This window comes from Erythrolamprus reginae, chromosome 1 (genome assembly GCF_031021105.1).
Source record: "Erythrolamprus reginae isolate rEryReg1 chromosome 1, rEryReg1.hap1, whole genome shotgun sequence".
Lineage (NCBI taxonomy): Eukaryota > Metazoa > Chordata > Lepidosauria > Squamata > Dipsadidae > Erythrolamprus > Erythrolamprus reginae.
This window is the reverse complement of record NC_091950.1, coordinates 138734605-138755735: the sequence shown is the minus strand read 5'-3', so window position 1 is coordinate 138755735 and position 21131 is coordinate 138734605. Positions and strand designations below refer to the sequence as shown.

Here is a 21131-nt window from a genome sequence, read left to right as displayed (position 1 = left end):
CATGTACAAGATAGTAAGTATTGGTATAAATATAAACATTAGCAAAGTAGGTACAGGTAAATTAGGCAACAGGACAGTAGGACAGGGATGGTAGACACAATGGTGTGCTTATGCACACCCCTTACAGATCTCTTAGGAATGAGGTGAGATCGACTGTAGACAGTCTAAGGTTAAAGTTTTTGGGGTTTGGGGAGGAAGCCACAGAGTTAGGTAGTGCATTCCAGGCATTGATCACTCTGTGTTGTGGCCTGCCTAGCAGCCTGTGCAGCCAGAGCCTTTGGAACATCCAGCACCTCTTGCTGGAGCAAGAGCACGCAAGGCTGCCCAGAGGCAAGAATGTTTACTCAGGAGGAGCTCCAGGCTAATTGGCCATGCCCTGAGACTACTTGCAGGGGAAAACATGACTTCTTAATCTTGGCTTTGGTTTCTAGTTTGTATTGTGACTCCTGAATCTGGCATCGTCACTCCTGGATCTTGACTCTGGTTTCCAGTTTGCATAGTTGTTACTGAATCTTGGCTTCCACGGTTCCAGTTTACATTCCAGCCCAAATATTGTTTGTTGCATCTGTTCTGTCCACCCCAGTTAATTAGCAGTAATTAAGCCCCAATGAAGGGAACCAAATCACTATGTACAGTTGTCTATTTACAAATATATGTGCTGGAGACAGCAACAAAATTAGAGGAATGTCAGTTGACTGCCAAAATACAGCGTTATTGCACAGCTGATAACAAGCATCCAAAAGAAAGTCATTAATTCAAGTCATTAATTCTTGGTGTGGACAGGTACTCACAAATGCCTTCCAAAGTTAGGTTTGCAGGGTTTGTAGAAAGATTTAAGGGAGAAAACACTTTGGCTGCTAGTTCTCTCTCTCTCCATAAAGGAATGTTGAACTTCTGCAACGGAACTTCCCATCCTCCTCCCCTTTTATACTATCTGTGATGACAAGCTATGCGTAGATCTATGTTTGTTTGTTCATTGTTTGTTTGTTTATTTAATTCGACTTCTATGCCATCCAATCCTGAAGGATTCAGAGCAGCTTACATTGACATAAAAAGATACAGATACAATAAAAAGAAGTCAAATATAAAAGTCTAAAACTATAAAACCCCAGTTAAAAACCCTCAACACAACTACCCAATCAACACACATGCACACCAGAATTGGTTTGTGTTTCTTGAAAACGTGGCTTCTGAATACAGTATTGACTTCTGTGTTTCCACTTTGCATACCAGTATACATGTTGTGTTTTGCATTTTATAGTTTTGGGACTCTTGCCAAGTACAGTAAGACTTGCCAATTATCTCTTGGACTTCAGCCAGCTGTTAAGATAGTGAATTAACAACTGGGTTTTTTTGAACAGAGTGACTTCTGCCTATCTTGTTTGCATGTATTTCTGGGAAGTTACTGTGAGATTTTGCTACTTACTAAAACAAACTATGTTTGGAAGTTTGAGTGTTGTGTAATTATTTGGGGCTCGGTGCTGGGGCAGAACACTGCTGCTGAAGTTGTATTTTTTGCAGTCGAGTTTGGAGCGATTTGCATTAAGTTTGAATTGATTGTTTACTCATGTATTGTTGCAGTTGAAGCTGAAGAACTCATTGACAGGTAGGACATTGTAGTAGATGATTTTATGAACTGCATTTAGGTCAGATCAAAGGCGGCAAAGTTCTTGGCTACCTAAGCCCTAAGTTTCAAGTCTGGTGGAATAAGATATTCTGTTGCAAGCAGAGAAGTGGAGGACTCTTCTTGGGAAATATTATTATACTCTCTCAGTTTTATTGATATCTGATATGCAGTGCAGGTTTCAGACAGGTGAGCTGCATTCAAGAATTGGTATAGCAAATATTTGGTATGCTCTGGTTAGTAGTGTAATATTGCCAAAGAAGAAGCTATACAAGATTAGATTAATAACTCAGTGGATTTTTGGCAATATTGTTACAGTGGGCTCTGGCACTTAGGTCATTAGATATGAGTGCTCCAAGGTCCTTGACAGAGTGAGGGTCATCTACAAGGTTGTGTCCTTGTGAGGGAAATAAGAGCAAGAAATTGAAATATAACAGCGATAGAAGATTATAACTGGTGAATGGACCTGATTCATTAGGAATCCCATGGTGCTCTTTTCCCTGGGAATTATGTTTCTTTGTGCATTAGAAGGCCTTGGACATTTGAAGTATAATTTTAAAAAAACCGTTCATGGGTAACAGATACAATAAGTTATTCCCTCACCTTTAGTTACATGCATTCCACTGGAAGACAAACACTGAAAAAAATGGTAGATTTGTAAGAGCAAAATCAATAGATCAAATCAAATAGATCAAATGTTTGTGTGTATGTCTTGTTTTTAAATAAGGCATTTTTAGATATTTTTAAAATATATGAGATTTCTTATTGTACATTGTTTTTATTATTGCTGTGAGCCGCCGCGAGTCTACGGAGAGGGGCGGCATACAAATCTAATAAATAAATAACATAAATAAATCAGAACATAAGAGAGGATGGTCAACAAAGACAATAACAATTGTAATCTTGATAAAGACAATGAAAAAAAATGTAAAAAATATCTAATTATTTCATTTCTCAAAATTACTTACTTCCACAGATTCCTAGAAAGCACATGGTTTCTCTGGATCTCTCAGATGAATCACATTCCAATGAACATCAGTTATGATCAGAATCTGGACTGGGTCTCTTCCCAGGTAAGAACATTTCCATTTTCTGCTCTTTTACTCTCTTCCACTTAATCCATTCATGCTTTGAAGCACATAGACGTTGAACAGAAGGCTTTCATACACCACTAAAATATTCCAGTCATAACATTTGGGAAACAACAAGTTTTCTATGTTGTTCTGTTCTTGCTACACATTACTCTGTTTGCAGCTAGATATGCAGCTAAAGCCACCTATCCTGCAATAAAACAGAGTGTGTGCGTAATTTTGGTTGCTTTATTAAAGGATGGGTGAAACTGGTAAAAATAGAAATATAGACAATAAGAAACCAAATACAAAATAAGCAGTGCTGACTTGCCGGTGAGCATAAAAATTAACAAATACAAATAAATCTAAATCTCATCAGCAATGCTGTGCTTATGGGATGTGGACCTCAGATGAACGTGGGCTACAGATTAGGCTATTTCTTCCTTGCACTTCTGTTTCCTCTCCATGCTAAAGTTTGGCTTCCCAGGATGCACTTATTGTTGGAGTGAGGATTGATGGGTAGATGACCCTTAACCAGCAGGGTATATGCCTAGGAAAGTGATGGCGAAACTATGACACTCGTGCCACAGGTGGAATGCTGAGCCATATTTGAGGTCATGCCCTATGTTAGTTCCAGTGCACATGCATGTGCTAGCCAGCTGATTTTCAGCCTTCTTTTCAGCTGTTTTCACTCTCCTCAGGCTTCAGGAAAGCTTCCTGAAGCATGGGGATGGTGAAAAACAGCCCAATGAATCAATCCAAAGTTCGTTTCCAAACTTCCAGTTGGTCTGTTGGGCTGTTTTTCTCTCCCCATTCTTCAGGAGGCTTTCCTGAACCTGGGAAGAGTGAAAAACAGCCCAATGGGCCTACCGGAAGTCCAGAGGATTTAGTAATGCCTCTGCACATGCATGTGAGGAAGCCTAGGGAGGTTGTGCTCATGTCCAGGGGGGCAGCACGGGTTGTGTGCATGCACTGGTAGGAGGGCATTGCATTATGGATGTGGGCATATGCATGCATGCTATGTCACAGATGCACCCTTTTGGCACCTGAGCCAAAAACGGTTCATCATCATTGGCCTAGATAGACATATGGGTTGGCAGATAGACATATATAGCAGGGATTCACAGTGTTGGAGATTTGAGTTGAACAAGTTCCATTTTAATGTATGTGCTGAGCATATGTAAAATATTAAGTAGCAGACAGCTCCAATTAAAAACTGTTCATAATATTATTGTCTTAGATGTAGTGTATAACCTCAGGTCAGATATCAATATATGCAAGCAGTTCAGAGTTCAATTTATGGAAAAATGAAGCCTGATTTCTGTTCTGTCTGGGTCACTCCGGAAGCTATGACCAACCCAAAAAGATAAGGCAGACACACCGGTAAAACTCAAATACAGTTTTATAATGTTCAAAAGAAACGAAGCTAACAGAAAATGTCCTTACAAAGCAGGAAAACACTGGAACTCCAAATATAGACATGAAGGCAATTGTCCATGCCTCAATATAGGATTCTTGCTGCTAAGACGAAGCTGTAGATAACAGACATACACCTCCCACGGTTCTTCAAAACTGCTGAGCCACGAGCCAGGAACAGAAACGCCGAGAAAACAATGCAGGTTACAGCAACTCTAAACTGATAACACTCCACATGGCTTCAAGAGCTTGCCTGCCTTATAAACCCTTCCCCGCTAATGAGGACAACACCCAAGCCCTGGTGTTCCTTAGTCAATGCTGATAATATTTCCTCAATTGATCCTTCCTTTGATCTAAACGTCTCTGTCACATGTCAATGACAGCTTGGGCTTCGTCACCTAATGACTCCAAAGACTCCAAGCTACTGGCTGGGGAGAGCCCCTCCCCAGGGCTCCCATGCTGTTCTTCCTCGTCACATTCCTGACTGGACTCTCCCCCGTCCGACTGCTCAGCCCCCTCCTCTTCACTGTCAGCCTCCTCCGGGCATGGAACCAGCAGAGACGCAGCTGGTCTTTGATCTGCCTCAGGCTGAACCACAACAACTTCTATCTGAAAAGAGAGAGAAAAAGGGGGGAGGGGGGGAGAGAAAGAGAAAGAGTGAGGGAGAGGCATAGAACACTCTTCTTTAATTAAGGTGAAAACCTTCTCAATCTGTCACCATTTGCCTCAGTGGTCAACAGGCTGTTAGGTGGAAATGGAGAGTAGAGTTGTCAACATTTTTGAATGGGCTGATATTCACACTTGGTATCTGAATACTGTGACGCCACAGTTTTCTTGATAAGGGTTTTGTTTTTTGTTTTGAAGTAGTTTGCTCTTGCCTGCTTCTTAGAAAAAAGACTGGTCAAAGATTATCCAAATGGTTTTGTGGCTAAAGCAGGACTAGAAGTCACAGTCTTCTAGTTTCTAGTCTGATGCCTTAACCCACTACATCAAATTGGCTCTCACTTTCATTTCTATTTACTGTATTCAAAGCTAAAGATAAATTTCCAATCTTAGATTTTAAAATGTTCTCTTCCTTTTCTCTTATTCTACCATCAAATTAAGATAACAATTGCTCTTGGACCCTGAAATTGTGCATGTCTGATGTGTAAGATTTCAATGCCAGACTCTTAGGCATAAGGTACATTGTCTATTAAAGGTAGTGTAAGTCAAACGTTTACATTCAAATGTTTAGAAAACCCAGAACGAACAAAGAGAAATGAAACAGAAGTTCAGACCCATAAGCCAAGAATAAGAGTTTCTTGTTATAGAGTCTCCCTATGATAGGAAGCAATAATGGCTGAAAAGAAAAGGGTTGATTGGAGGGCTTTAGCCGCTGCCTTTTTCTCCCTTAGCTCTCATCAACATGTAATGTTGACCATTCCTGGTTCAATGATTGGTTCACTGGGCATCTGAACTTCCAGATTGAGCATCAGTGAGTATAATATAGAAAACAAGCAAGGCCATAGAAGTGTGGGAGGGAGGGGAAAACCTTCAAGGCTGCCATATATCATACATGGCCAATGTTAAGCAGTGCTGTGGTTTGGATCTAGCAAAAGTTCTGTGATTGTCACCTGATGCCCTCTTTTCTTCTTGCAGCCTTTTCCCCACCATGCCTCGACACAATTTCTACAAGGTGGCTCCTCTGGTGAAATCTCTGTGTGCCAAGCATGGTGTTCACTATGAGTGCAAGCCCATCCTCACAGCTTTTGCAGATATATTACAGTAAGTTCCCAGCTAAGGGAGATTCCTCTTGGGCACTGGCTTATCCAGAAAAGATTGCAGCCAGAAAGAGCACAAAAAAGGTTCCTTGGTGAAGATGTTCTCACTGCCATCAATCCTCTTCTCCTTTCTCTTTCTGCAGCTGCCTGAAGGAATATGGGCAGGATTGGCAGGAAGCTTATCTCCATGAATTGGGAGTGGGAGATGTTCATACAGCAATAGAAATACATTAACTTGGTAAGAAAGGATGACTTTTAATTATGGAGAGAATAGAAACGAATTGATCACCTCTCTCTTCTTTAGCAGAGACATCAGTATTTGATCACCTCTGTGTTTCACCATTTATGAATGGGAGACAGCCAGGGGCCTGAGTGGAATGTTGTTTCAGTGCACCTCTTGGGAACTCTCACCTTTTAATTTTGTTTTAAAAATAATATTCATAAACATTTTGAATACAGTGTATTTTCAAGGTATACCATTTACAAAAAAAAGGAATAATGAAAAGACAGTAAAAAATATTAACACATATATTGATAACAATAGTAATAATACAACCAAATAGTTTTGACTAGGTTTCTTTTTATATTAGATTATTTATACTTTTGTTAAGTGTATTGGCATCATTATAGTTATAAACCATCTTTGTATTTAATACATACAATCATAGTCTTTCTTCCTCTAATTTCTATATCTTATATCTAACCCCTCATAAAATCTATTCCATATGAAGTAATATTCTGTGTCTTCTTTATCTTTGATTTTTAAAGTTAGTCTGTCCATTTCACCACAATCTAACATTTTTTCTGAATTACATCCTCATCTGGTGGGATGTTCTCATATTTCCAATATTTTACTAATACAATCCTTGCTGCTGTCAGTATATGCAAAATTAAATATTATAACTCTCTGGAATTAGGCCAACAAAAATACTTCTGGTTTCAGATCTATTTTTTTTGTGTTGATTGGTAGAAAACTAGGAAATGACACAAAGAGTGCTTTTCTTTCAGTTCAGTTATGGGTTCCTCCCGGTTCAGACTAGTTCTATAGAACTGGTAGTAACTTGACAGGCTGGATTACTGGAACCAGCAGCGACCCAGGCCTGCCATGCACTCTCGGTGGCACCATAGGTACCACCATCTTGTTTTTTGCTTCTGCGCATATGCAGCAACTTTGTTTCAGTACTGTCCATGCACATGCATGGTGCGTCCCTGAGTGAATCGGCAGTAAAGAAAACTGGAACCCAACCCTGTTTTACTAGGTGGGAACATTGATAAAAGAGCTAATAAGCAACCAATTACTTTTTTTGGTTTGCCTACTGTTGCTATCACTTTTAGACCCAGATAAAGTGCACCTGTCAAACTAGATCATTCTAGTAGGAATACTACCACTCTAATGTGGAGTTAGAATAAATCATACTTTGCAAGATCCAACATTTTGTAATGATGAACAATTGTTGTGAAGCACTTTCCAATCTGAGTTTTTTTAATGAGGCTTTTTTCATTTCTTGACAGTGGTACATTGAGTTCTTATGATTGCCTGCCTATATTCATTTGAAGCAGTAAAGACTGGTGAAGGCCTTCCTCCATTAGATGTAAAGTCAGGATCATCTTCTTCCTGTGATGCTGCCAGAAATGGGCTCCCTTCATCTTTCTCCCCTTCTATTCCAGAGTCAAATATTCGGCTTTCTTACAATTTTGGAAAGCCAGTTGACAATTCCTGTTGATACTTGAATGTTTATATAGTATTTCATACTTCTACTATTTATGTGAAATATTATTGGATATTGTTTTATTCTGGTTTATAGAGGGTTTTTTTTAATTACAGAGAGAAAAATGTAAAGAAGGTTTATTTTGTGTAAAGGAAGTGAGTCAGAGTATAGCCATCTTGTACCATATAACCGAACTATACTTTATATGAACCAAATTATACTTTATATGACCTTTTCTGCTGTGTTTGCTTAGAAACAGCCGGCCGGTTAGAGCCGTGCGATTGGCGTCCCTATCCAAGGTTCTGATAGGGCGCGTTCCATAGTTACTTTGTAAGCGGGAAGCTACTGTGTATATGATTGGTTCCTGCCTCAGCCAGGGCTTGCTATATAACTCTGTGTGTATTGTTGGACTTCTCTAAGCCTGTACCTGCCTGCCTGGCAAGCATTCCGTATTAAAGTGATCTTTTAAACAAGGCCTCCTCTGTTTTACTGGCGACGAGGATTCTCGCCATTTCTTCAAGAATTCTATGCTTGGATTTTGGACGTAAGTGACAATGTCAGTGCAGCTTACTTTCGCCCCTTTCAATCCCCAAGGGGAGACATGGGACTCCTATGTTGCCCGTTTCGATTGCTTCTTAATCTCCAATGGGTACACGGAAATTTCCGGAGACAGGAAAAGATCTTATTTCCTGGGGTTTTGTGGCCCCGAGATGTTCGAAACGGCCCGAGCTTTGTTTGCCCCTACTTCAATCCACGATGTATCTTGGGAAGACTTTTTAAAAACCTTGCAGGATCATTATGCCCCGGCTCCATCTCGGTGTGCGAGGCGCTATAAATTTTACCAGCGGAACCAAGCTGAGGGGGAGTCTATAAATGACTATGTGGCCACCCTGCGCCGAGCGGCACTTTATTGCGAGTTTGCAGACCTGAATGACTATCTCCTAGATAGGCTTGTAATAGGGGTAAGAGACGGTCGGCTTAAGCGGCGTCTCCTGGCCATTAGGGATTTCACATTTCAAGCGGCGCTAGCGGAGGCTCGTGCGTTTGAGCTGTCAACGCAGTCGCTAGCAGCCATGGACAGCACCGTCAATGTTACCCGAAAGACTACGGTAACCACTGATAAGGCCACCGTTCTCCCAGAAGAGGATGGCAGTCCTGAAGCAGAGGAGGAGGAGGTGTGTAAATTGGCAGTGAATAGGAACCGAGACGCTCCTGTTACCCGTCCCAGGCCACCCCAGGCACCTTGTCAGGGCTGTGGGGGCAACCATCTGAGGTCCTCCTGCCCTTCCCGTGACACCGTGTGTTGGCATTGTGGTGCCAAAGGGCACCTTTCCAGGGTCTGCCGTTCCCGCAGAGTTTCCACAGCCACTGGCCGAGAGCAACGGGAGCCCCAGAGTTTTATTCCCCGATGGCAGAAAAAATTTCCCTCCAACCGGCGTGAGGATTGCAACGCTATCTATAGTCGGCCACGTTTGGCTACCACTTTTGTGAAGGAGATGTCCAGTTCAGCGGAAAAGATCTCGTTGGAGGTCCAGTTGGGCACTTCGAGGTGCCCTATGCAAGTGGACACTGGATCTGCCCATTCCTTAATTTCGTGGGCGACATTGAAGCGCTGTTTTCCAGCTATCAGCAGAGGTCGCCTGTCTCCATGCTCGGTGCAACTGAAAGACTATCAAGGGACACCAATACCTATTGTGGGGGAGGGCCGTTTTCCAGTCCGTTACAAAACTTTCGTGGGCAAATTGCCTCTTATTGTAATTAATGGGCCTTTCTCTAATCTTTTAGGGTTGGACTGGTTCAAGGCTTTGGGACTCTCTGTGACTGGGGTAAATGCTGTAAATGACATGGGGAGGTTTGAGATTTTGGTGCGGGAGTTTCCTACCGTATTTGATGGTCAGTTGGGCTGTTATAAGGGAACCCCGATATCATTCGGTTTAAACCCACAAGAACCGGCGGTTCGTTTGAAAGCCCGCCGGGTGCCCATTCCCCTCCGGCCGAAAGTTGATGAGGAACTGGACAGACTGATCGCCCAGGGGGTGCTAGAGCCGGTGGATCAGGCTAAATGGGAAACCCCGGTGGTCATTGCATTTAAGGGGGATGGGGAAATTAGGCTGTGTGGGGACTACAAATGTTCCATTAACAAAGCGTTGGCACACCATTCATATCCGTTGCCAGTGGTGCAACAGCTGCTGCACACTTTGGGAAAGGGTCGGGTGTTCGCGAAGCTGGATTTATCTCAGGCTTATCAGCAGCTTCCCGTTGACCCCCTGGCTGCAGAGGCGCAGTCAATCATCACCCATCGGGGGGTTTTCAAGTGTCACCGTTTACAATTTGGGGTCTCTATTGCCCCAGGACTATTCCAAGGCCTGATGGAAAGGTTGCTATATGGGCTCGATGGCACGGTGCCATACTTCGATGACGTCCTGGTGTCAGGGAGTTCCACTGACGAGTTGATGGCACGAGTAAGGAAGGTTTTGTCCAAGTTCAGGGATGCGGGGCTTAAGCTAAAGGAAAAGAAATGTGTTTTCGGTGTCCCAAGGGTGGAATTCCTGGGCTTTATTGTTGATGGGGAGGGAATTCACCCCACCCCTGAAAAGACACGGGCGATTAGGGATGCCCCCAGGCCACGATCCAAGGCTGAGCTACAAGCCTTTTTAGGACTTTTAAATTTTTACGCGGTATTCATCCCGCATAAGGCGTCGGTGGCCGAACCTCTGCACCGGCTTTTGGACAAGCACTCGAATTGGCACTGGGGAGGAAGGGAGGAATCGGCATTTAATGGGGTCAAGGACATTCTATTGTCCAACAATGTGCTGGCCCAATACTCTCCAGGTTTACCTTTAATCTTGACCTGTGACGCTTCACAACATGGGGTGGGCGCTGTCCTTAGTCACAGGCTGCCCAATGGAGCCGAAGCCCCTCTGGCATTTTTCTCTCGCACATTGGCACCAGCTGAAAGAAATTATGGTCATATAGACAAGGAGGCGCTGGCACTTATTGCGGGGGTCAAGCGGTTCCACGATTACTTATATGGGAGACAGTTCGAATTGGTCACAGACCACCAACCACTGCTGGGGCTTTTATCAGGAAGCCGTCAAAGTCCAGTAGTCCTATCACCCAGGATGTCACGCTGGATCGTCTTTCTAGCGAACTATAGTTATACGTTGACCTATAAGCCAGGACGCCACATAGCACACGCAGATGCCCTGAGCAGATGTCCGCTGCCTGATGTTCTCGTCGACCCTGCTCCGACGTGCTCCGTGTTTGCTCTATCTGAGAGTACAATTCCCATCTCTGCAACCGAAGTGGCTGGAGTAACTGGCCGAGATGCCATTCTGTCCCAAATAAGGCAATGGGTATTAAGAGGATGGCCAGCCACAGCCCCTGCTGATGTTTTTGTTCCATTTTTTAGGTGTCAGTCAGAGTTCTCTGTAGAAAAAGGGGTGGTGCTGCGAGGAAGCAGGGTGGTAATTCCGGAAACCTTGCGGGGCCAGGTGCTGGCAATGTTGCACAGAAGTCACCCTGGCATCGTGCGCATGAAGAGTTTAGCTCGGGACTATGTTTGGTGGCCTGGGTTGGATAAGGCGGTGGAGCTAAGGGTTGCTGGATGTGCAGTTTGCCAGGAAAGTCGCCCTTTCCCTCCTCGAGCCGAGCCGCTGGCATGGGAGCCGCCTGCCGGTCCCTGGGCTCACATACACATTGACTTAGCCGGTCCCTTTATGGGACAGACCTTCCTGATCGTAGTGGATGCCCATTCGAAATGGGTAGAGGTTGTCCTGCTCAGATCTACCTGCGCTCAAGCTGTCATAGACGCCCTACTGACTTTATTTGCCACTCATGGGTTCCCCGACCTTCTCGTTTCGGACAACGGTCCCCAGTTCACAGCGGTGCACTTTGAGTCATTCTTGGCATCTGCTGGCATCAGACATGCGTTAAGCTCGCCTTGGCATCCGGCCAGTAATGGCCAGGCGGAACGGGCAGTTAGGTCTGTAAAAGATGCCCTTAAGAGGATGCCACAAGGTTCTTGGCAGGAAAGGCTAGCAGATTTGTTGCTAGCGCAACATTCCACCCCCTGTGTGGCTACAGGTAAAACCCCAGCCGAACTTTTGATGGGTTGCAAGCTCCGCATCATTCTTGACAGACTGCACCCATGGTACTCTCAAACGGTGCAGTGGCCAGTAACCCCAACCCGGCAGGTGAAAATTGGTAACACTGTGTTTGTCAGGGCTTACTCAGGAGGTCAGAATTGGGAAAGGGGAACAGTAAGGAGAGAGCTGGGGCCTCGATCTTTTGAAATTGAACTTGAAGACGGAAGGGTTTGGAAGAGGCATTTAGACCAGATCCGGATTGACAGGGCGAGCGATGTTCAAAGGGAAGGAGATGGGGAGCAGTCTGGATCGTTTCTTAGTCCGTTACAGCTGCCCATAAGACTGTCAGGGGAAAACGCCTCCTCGGAGTCATTAAGGGGTGAGGAAGTTCGGAATTCAGAAGAGGGAATGCAGGAATCAAATTTGGAAAGGATTTCCGAGCAGGCGGGCATGCCCCGGCGCTCAGAGAGAGTGCGCTACAAACCGGCATATTTAAAGGACTATGTATGTGTCAATCAAGGGGTTAGGAGTGCTGTGTTTGCTTAGAAACAGCCGGCCGGTTAGAGCCGTGCGATTGGCGTCCCTATCCAAGGTTCTGATAGGGCGCGTTCCATAGTTACTTTGTAAGCGGGAAGCTACTGTGTATATGATTGGTTCCTGCCTCAGCCAGGGCTTGCTATATAACTCTGTGTGTATTGTTGGACTTCTCTAAGCCTGTACCTGCCTGCCTGGCAAGCATTCCGTATTAAAGTGATCTTTTAAACAAGGCCTCCTCTGTTTTATTTTCTATGTACAATTATATAATCATGCGTGCAAAGCAGTATTGTATGCAACCATGATATTTTAAGCCCATTGTTTTAGTAACAGAAGATAAGAGCAAGGCTAGGTGATTTCCTTGTACATAAAGTTTTGAAGTAAAAGGAAAAAAATACATTAATAACATATGTCATTGTTAATGTCATGACTTATGGGAGTGTTCAGAATACTGAGAGTTGAGTATGTATTGTTGATTTGGTATAGAAATAGATGTGTGAAGATGTTAATTGGCTTCTCCAGTTGTGATTCTCTTCCTGGGTTGGCCTCTCCTTGATCAACAAGATAATAATCATCTGTTCCTGTTCACCTGGCTCCTGTGTCATTCTTTTTCCTTTTCTCACAATAATTCTCTGAGATGGGAAAGCAGAGATAAGCATATACAGTATAACAGTGAGGGTGAACCATTTTGGCACTGAGTACCCAAATCAGACATTTGATAAAGTGCAAAAAAACCTACTACTTGATAAGGCTAGACAGCACTACCACCAGATGGATTTGTAACTGGCCTGAACACTTAGTCCTTAATGCATCTACCTGGAGTAAAGTACTGTATGTAGTTGGGTACCCCAAGGTTCTATTTTGGGCACAATGATCTTCAATATCTTCATCAATGATTTATATGAGGGATTAGAAGGGGAACTCATCAAATTTGCCCAAAACACTAAGCTGGCAGGAATAGGCAACACCCCAGGCTCAAGATCCAGATGGATCTTGACAGACCTGAACCTTGAACCCTATCTAACAAAATGAAATTCAATGTAGAAAAAAAAATAAAGCTTTACACTTAGGCAAGAGAAATCAAATGTACAGGTTAGGATGGTTTCCAACCTGCTGGTTTGCTTCCTCTCGTGCTGCGTGGCTGCGCCTCGTGGGCATGCACATGCTTTGTACATATGCACATGCACAATGCAAAGCCCCCCATTTAAAAAAAAAATGTGATGCATGTACAGTGCTGGAGACTCTGCTTCTGCACATGTACAGAAAATTTTTTAAAACAAAGAAATAAACACATAAGATGGTGATGCTCACGGATGGCAACTACCAACCAGTTTGTCATCGTGGTATCACTGGGGGGTGGGGGCACTACCAATTTGGGTGAATCAATCTGAACTGGGAGGAACCCACCACTGGTACAGGCATAGATTTGGTGACACCTGGCTCAACAGAAGTAGGTGTGAGTGGGATCTTGGAGTCCTAGTGGATAATCACTTATATATGATCCAGCAATATGCTGCAGCTACCAAAAAACCCAATGCATTCCTAGATTACATTAACAGAGTGATAGAATCAAGATCATGCAAATCTGAGGCTGGCAAGCACATATAACTTGGGCCCCTTCCAAGCCAACCCTTCTCTCACAGTCAGGATGTCCTTGTTATCATTAAGCCAGAGATCACTAGGCAGGGCTGCCTTAAATTTTTCAGTCCACTCTTCTTGGCTCCAGAAGATAAATCCTTGAAGGTATGATTGACTGTTTCAGAGAAATTTGGGGACTGGAGCCAAAGAAAAGAGCTAGGGAAAAAAATCAAAATAGAACAAAAAAAGAGAAGAAGAGACACTAGAAGAAAGAAGGATTAATAGAAACATGGAGATACTTAAAGAGGAAGAAGAAAAGATGATTTAAATTGAAAAAAAAATCAGTGAGGTTGATAATGAGCATTCCGAACAATATCATGAATATGATTACAATTGTTATTTTGAAAATGATTATATTATTACATCTTGGATGAATATTGGTAATCTCTGTCCAGTTTTAGTTGTTTTCTTTAATTTAATGCTCTTTCTGCTGCTGTCTTTGGAATAAGCAAATATATTTTATACGTTGGTTATATCAAAGATATGTTTAAAAGTAAAAGTGATAAAGGATAAATTGAATTATAATTACACAACAAAGATATTTATGTATGTCTATTGAGTCAAATGAAAAACTCTAACTCTAAATGATTAATTGATTTAAAACAACACAATAACCATGGTAATAAGCAGAATAATAGTATTATAAGACAATGAACTTTGATTTTATCATATGATCTATACAGTTAATATGAATATTTGGCTTGGAAGCTGGTTCTTTTCTTGCACAAGATAAATATACATAAAGGAGGAAGGTTTATGGAATTCATGATTAAGCAATTTTTAATATAATATGTACTGAGACAGAAAAGATCTAAGTGTGAGATCTGCTTAAATAGACTATTTGAATATCTATTATATTGAAACTTATACAAATTAGCCTTACTGACTTCGTTGAATATTTGGAAGAGTTAATGATTATTGTTGAATACTTGGAAAAGTTAATGACAATGAATATAAGATAAAATGTTTAATAATAATATGCCTAAAGATATTTTAGAGGTGTTTGGTTACAGCAAAAGAAGGAATAAGAAAAACAGATGGGGGTGGGAGATCTAAGAAGGAGAGGAAGCAACAGGCGTAAACATGAAAAGGCACACGAAAAAAATAACTATTTTGGAAAACTAAGATATAATAATTAAATGGGGGACTTAAACAGTGATGTAAGGTGATAAGGAATCCAGAGGGCAAAAATAGATTATTTTTTTATTAGAGGTGACTTATTTTTCTTTTGGCATATACCCAGTTTAAAGATTTATTTAAACTACCAGTTCTATAGAACTGGTCTAAACCCAGAGTAACCCACTTCTGGTTGGATGGTACCTTTCCCAAATGGGATCTTTCATAATCACTTTTTTGTGTTAGCCAGTCTGGGTCAGAACCTATGGCTAGAAGCTGATTCATCTGTGCTGCCCAACATTCATGCTCTCCTTAACCACTAGGTGTAACTCATATCTGGACCAGGTGGTGTCCAGCTCTTCATGTTCTAGACTTCTTGGTATACATCTGCTACTGTGATATGATGGTTCCTGCTCTGGGATTTTGCTGTGGTTTGCTCTTGGGTCCTGCTGCCACGTTGCACTGGTGTTTGTGTCTTCTCCTTCTCCCATATATTCTTCCAGTATTGTTCAGTTTTGCTGCTGGAGTCTTTCAGGTTACTATGTTGTTACACTGCAGTTGGGAGTACATTTTGAATGGTTCTTTGCAGAATTGGTCTTTTACCTCATTTTGGCCTCTGCTTCTCTAGTCCGTCTGTCTCTGCATCTATCCATCCATCCTCCATCCATTGGTGAAGAATATTTGTGCTGCTGATTAAGAAGATAGCAAGAGACTCCTTTTCAAGATTATTTATTTATATATTCATCAAAAGTACATGGCTGTCCATCTCATGAAAAACTGACTGGGTAGCATACAACAACATTATAAAACAATTGTACTTATTTTAAAATCAGAAGGGCTAAGAGAGAACCACAGGTGTAAATTGCAATGGAGCCATCTCAATTCCTTGCTTGTGTTAATTTAATTTTAATTTAATTTAATCTGTTATATTTATATGCCACCTAACTTCTTACAGACTCTGGGAAGCATACAACAAGTAAAAACAACATAAAAACAGTTTAAAAACTCTAAAATAAAAGCAAAATTTTTCCTCTGAGTCTGTGCAGAAGCTGAGTTTCCAGCACCATAGATGCAGTCACCATATTGTTTTTGGCTTTTAAAATTATTATTATTATTTGGGTTTTTTGGCACTATGCATACGAGAGGAAGCGAACTGGCAGCAAGTTAAGTTAGAACCTACCAGCAATGGGCAGCCAAAATTTTTACTGCCACACTGTGGGTGTGGCATATTTTGTGGGTGTGGCTTGATAGCCATGTGACTGGGTAGGAGTGGCTTACCGGCCATGTAACCAGGTGGGAGTTGCTCAAATGATCATCATCGTTCAAGTGAACTGTAAAGACCTCGACTTACAACCTCACCAGGTTGTAATTTTACAAGTTAAATAGTAACATACTTATAACAAATATGTTAGAGATTTTTAATAATATAATTTTAGATGGTAAAATTCCTAAAACATGGTCAGAAGCCCTAATAACCTTAATACACAAACCTGACACAGAAAAAGGAAAAATTCAAAAGTACAAACCAATTTCATTACTGAATGTGTATTATAACATTTTTATTTCAATATTGGCTTTTAGATTAAAAAACATTAAGACTGGAATAATACATGAAGACCAAAATGGTTTTTTTCCAGATAGACAGATTAAAAATAATTTGAGGACAATTATAAATACATTAGAATATTTTGAACAACACCCAGAAAAGCAAATGGCATTAATATTTTTAGACACAAAAAAAGCATTTGATAATGTTTACTGGTCTTTTATGAAATTACAACTTAATAAAATGAATTTTGGAACTAATTTTTTTTAACATAATTGATGCTATATATTCTACCCAAACAGCTAAAATTATTCTTAATAATTTTAAGAAAAGTTCGAAATACAAAGAGGAGTTAGACAAGGCTGCCCTATTTCTCCATTATTATTTATTTTAACACTAGAAACCTTATTGATAAAGGTAAGAAAAGATAAAAATATTAAAGGCTTGAAATTTAAAAAGAAACATATAAATTTATTTATTTATTTATTTATTTATTTTATTAGTTGGACTTGTATGTCGCCCCTCTCCGAAGACTCGGGGCGGCTCACAACAAGTAAAAACAGTCACAACAATCCAATTAATTAAAATATTTAACGATTTAAGAAAAACCCCATGTAATAGCAAACACACACACAAGCATACCATGTATAAATTAACATGCCCAGGGGAGATGTTTAGTTTCCCCATGCCTGACGGCAAAGGTGAGTCTTAAGGAGTTTTCGGAAGGCAGGAAGAGTAGGGGCAGTTCTAATCTCCGGGGGGAGTTGGTTCCAGAGAGCCGGCGCCGCCACGGAGAAGGCTCTTCCCCTGGGACCCGCCAACCGGCATTGTTTAGTTGACGGGACCCGGAGAAGGCCCACTCTGTGGGACCTAATCGGTCACTGGGATTCGTGCGGCAGGAGGCGGTCTCGGAGATATTCTGGTCCGATGCCATGAAGGGCTTTAAAGGTCATAACCAACACTTTGAATTGTGACTGGAAATTGATCGGCAGCCAATGCAGACTGCGGAGTGATGGTGAAACATGGGCGTACCTAGGTAAGCCCATGACTGCTCTCGCAGCTGCATTCTGCACGATCTGAAGTTTCCGAACACTTTTCAAAGGTAGCCCCATGTAGAGAGCATTACAGTAGTCGAACCTCGAGGTGATGAGGGCATGAGTGACTGTGAGCAATGAGTCCCGGTCCAGATAGGGCCGCAACTGGTGCACCAGGCGAACCTGGGCAAACGCCCCCCTCGCCATAGCTGAAAGATGGTTTTCTAATGTGAGCTGTGGATCGAGGAGGACACCCAAGTTGCGGACCCTCTCTGAGGGGGTCAATAATTCCCCCCCCCAGGGTAATGGACGGACAGATGGAATTGTCCTTAGGAGGCAAAACCCACAGCCACTCCGTCTTATCCAGGTTGAGTTTGAGTCTGTTGGCACCCATCCAGGCCCCAACAGCCTCCAGGCACCGGCACATCACTTCCACCGCTTCGTTGACTGGGCATGGGGTGGAGATGTAAAGCTGGGTATCATCGGCATATTGATGATACCTCACCCCATGTCCTTGGATGATCTCACCCAGCGGTTTCATGTAGATGTTAAATAGCAAGGGGGAGAGGACCGACCCCTGAGGCACCCCACAAGGGAGAGACCTCGGAGCCGACCTCTGACCCCCCACTAACACCGACTGCGACCGGCCAGAGAGGTAGGAGGAGAACCACTGAAGAACAGTGCCTCCCACCCCCAGCCCCTCCAACCGGCGCAGAAGGATACCATGGTCAATGGTATCGAAAGCCGCTGAGAGATCGAGGAGCACCAGGACAGAGGATAAACCTCTGTCCCGGGCCCGCCAGAGATCATCCATCAACGCGATTACAGGCCTTCGTCTTAGAAGACCCAATAATCTCTATTTCAAAGTTAATAGACTTATTAGAAGAATATGGTAGAATAGCCAGCTTGAAAATTAATAAAAATAAGACACAAATATTAACTAAAAACATGACAGATTCCCAGATAAAGCAATTAGAAATAAAATCAAACATGAAAATAACCAAGAAAGTAAAATATTTAGGTTTTTGGATATCAGCAAAATCCATGTCATTAAAAGAAGACAATTATATTAAACTCTTGAAACAAATTAAAAATGACTTATCAACTTGGAATAACCTGCAACTATCATTGTTAGGTAGAATTTCCACAATCAACATGAACATTTTACCTAAAGTTCTGTTTTTATTTCAAGTAATCCCGATAAACCCAGGAAAAGATTTTTTTAAAAAATTAACGAGAATAACAAAAAAATTTATATGACAAGATAAAAAACCTACAATAAAGCAGTGTGCTTTAGAAGATATAAAAGAAAGAGGAGGCCTCGCCTTCCCGAATTGGAAGCTATATTATCAAGCCGCAATTTTAACTTGGACTAAAGAGTGGCTTACTTTACAAAACAGATTATTAAATTTATAAGGCCACGATTTAATGTTGGGATGGCATGCTTTTATATGGTATGAAAAATATAAAACGCATTCCTACTTTAAGAGACATATAATCAGAAAGGCACTTATAGATGTTTGGATTGATATAAAGAAAGATTATTTTTTAGTCCTGCCAGAATGGATATCTCTGATCAAAGCCATAAGCCACCCAAACCTAATACAAGAGGGTAAGATTTGGAAATACAAGGACCTAGTAGATAATCAGTGGAATTTAAAAACAAATCAGGACCTGTTGGAGACAGGAATTGTTATAGATTGGTGGCAATATGCGCAGGTTAAGTCTAGGTTTTACAAAGACAAAATAACATATATACTTAGAAAGGATAACAATATTCTAGGCAAATTATTAACAACAAACCAAAGAAAACTGATTGGAAAAACATATATATTCTTAATTAACAGCAAAAATATAGAATGGATATTAAAGGATAACATGATCAGTTGGTGTAGAAACTTAAAGAGATAGACTTAAATACTTGGGAAAAGGTATGGACATATAATTGGAAGATAACAAAGTCAACTTCCTTTAAAGAAAATCAAATTAAGATGTTTTATAGATGGCACTTGCCGCCAAATAGAATTTCAAAAATGTTCCAAACTAAATCACCTAATTGTTGGAAATGTAAAATAGAAATAGGTACTTGGTGGACATGCCAAAAGCAAAAGAATATTGGAACGTAATAGAAAAATGGTTAAGAGAAATAACGCAGCAAGAAATCAAGAAAACACCAGAATTTTTCTTACTAGGTATATAAAATAATAAATATAAAAAAGATATATATTATTTAATAGTTCATATATTAGTAGCAGCTAGGATAGCTTTTGCTCAAAAATGGAAGGAAACTGAGATTCCAAAAGAAACAGATATACTTAAGAAAGTCTTAGAATGCGCTGAGTTCGACATGATGATGAGACAGTTAAATAACCAAGAAGAATCAGAATTTTATGAAGTTTCGCAAAAGGTATATATTTGGTGGGAAACAAAGAAAAAGAGATAAGTTTGCTGTTATATTATTTTGAACATATTTGAAACTAGTAGTTATACTGTATTAGATGGTGATTATTTACAATATAAAATGTAAACTCCTTTTTTCTTCTCTTATTCTTTTTGTCTCAATTTGATTTAATTCATAATTCAAGAATTTCTATATATGTTTTTACAAACTTTTAGATGTGTTTTTACTTACTATGTTATAATTGATATTTTTACATATCTTACAGATGGTGTTAAACAACAATAAGATCTTTCCTTTTTTCTTTTTTAATACAATGATGACTTCTATTATGAGCAGAGCGAATGTAGCTCCACTAAATGTTATATGTTATGTTTGTCTATGCAAATTAATTATATATATATTATACAGTGGTACCGCGACATACGAGTTTAATTCGTGCCAGAGCTGACCTCGTATGTCGATCATCTCATATCTTGAACAAATGCATTTAGATTTGGCTTTTCGCGTGGAGATAACAGGAAAAAATAGAATTATTGTGCCACCTAGTGGACGCTCGGCTCTTATCCCGAATTTGAGCTCGTGTGTCGAACAGAAATTTTGCTCGCATCACAGCTCGTAACTTGAAATACTCGCATGTGGAGCAGCTCGTATCTAGAGGTACTACTGTATATATATTAAAAAGAAAGCATTGCTGTTATTATTATTAAAGAGTATCTGTTCTCCCCATATCAGTCCCCAGATCATCTCATCCCTCTTCAAATGTACCCCAATATCCATGGCAGTTAGAAATGCAGTCTCCTGGAAGCCTCTTCCTCTGCTCTTCAACTCTTTCTGCTCCACTGTTGCACTGTCTCTGCCTGGAGGAGGATATGCTTGTTTTCTGACTTTCAGGTTGGCTTGGAAAAGATTCAGAGTCTGGAGATAACCTCTGCCTGATGCCTGATGTAACCCAGTGGAACAGGCTCATTGTTAACATCAGGGTAGATACTGTGATCAGCCTTTTGCAGCTGTGATAAGCTTTCCTTGGCTTTCATTGTACTATTTGCATATTGCTCACCCTCCCCTCCCCATTTTCTGTTGCATGGTGCTGACAAAAAGGAAGGCCAATAAAATCATGAATGGCAAGGAATGTTCCCATGATGTTTTTGGAGATTAAGGAAAGAAAGCAACTTGCATTTTGTAAAGCATCTCTTAT

The 21131-nt window shown here is 41.1% G+C and overlaps 2 protein-coding genes across 2 annotated transcripts in view; one reads left to right on the top strand and one right to left on the bottom strand.

Moving 5' to 3' along the window:
- The window catches only part of LOC139175608 (acyl-CoA (8-3)-desaturase-like), a 29926-nt gene extending 21874 nt beyond the window's left edge, over positions 1–8052 (top strand). Inside the window, exons 9-13 of the mRNA XM_070766791.1 lie at positions 2601–2697; positions 5505–5584; positions 5749–5874; positions 6014–6108; positions 7383–8052. Coding sequence (XP_070622892.1) covers positions 2601–2697; positions 5505–5584; positions 5749–5874; positions 6014–6104 — 394 coding nt within the window. The 3' untranslated portion in view covers positions 6105–6108; positions 7383–8052. The remainder of the gene's footprint in view (positions 1–2600; positions 2698–5504; positions 5585–5748; positions 5875–6013; positions 6109–7382) is intronic.
- Positions 1–21131, bottom strand: part of LOC139175661 (veficolin-1-like) — a 940898-nt gene that overhangs the window by 151650 nt on the left and 768117 nt on the right. The gene's annotated exons all lie outside the window — the stretch shown is intronic.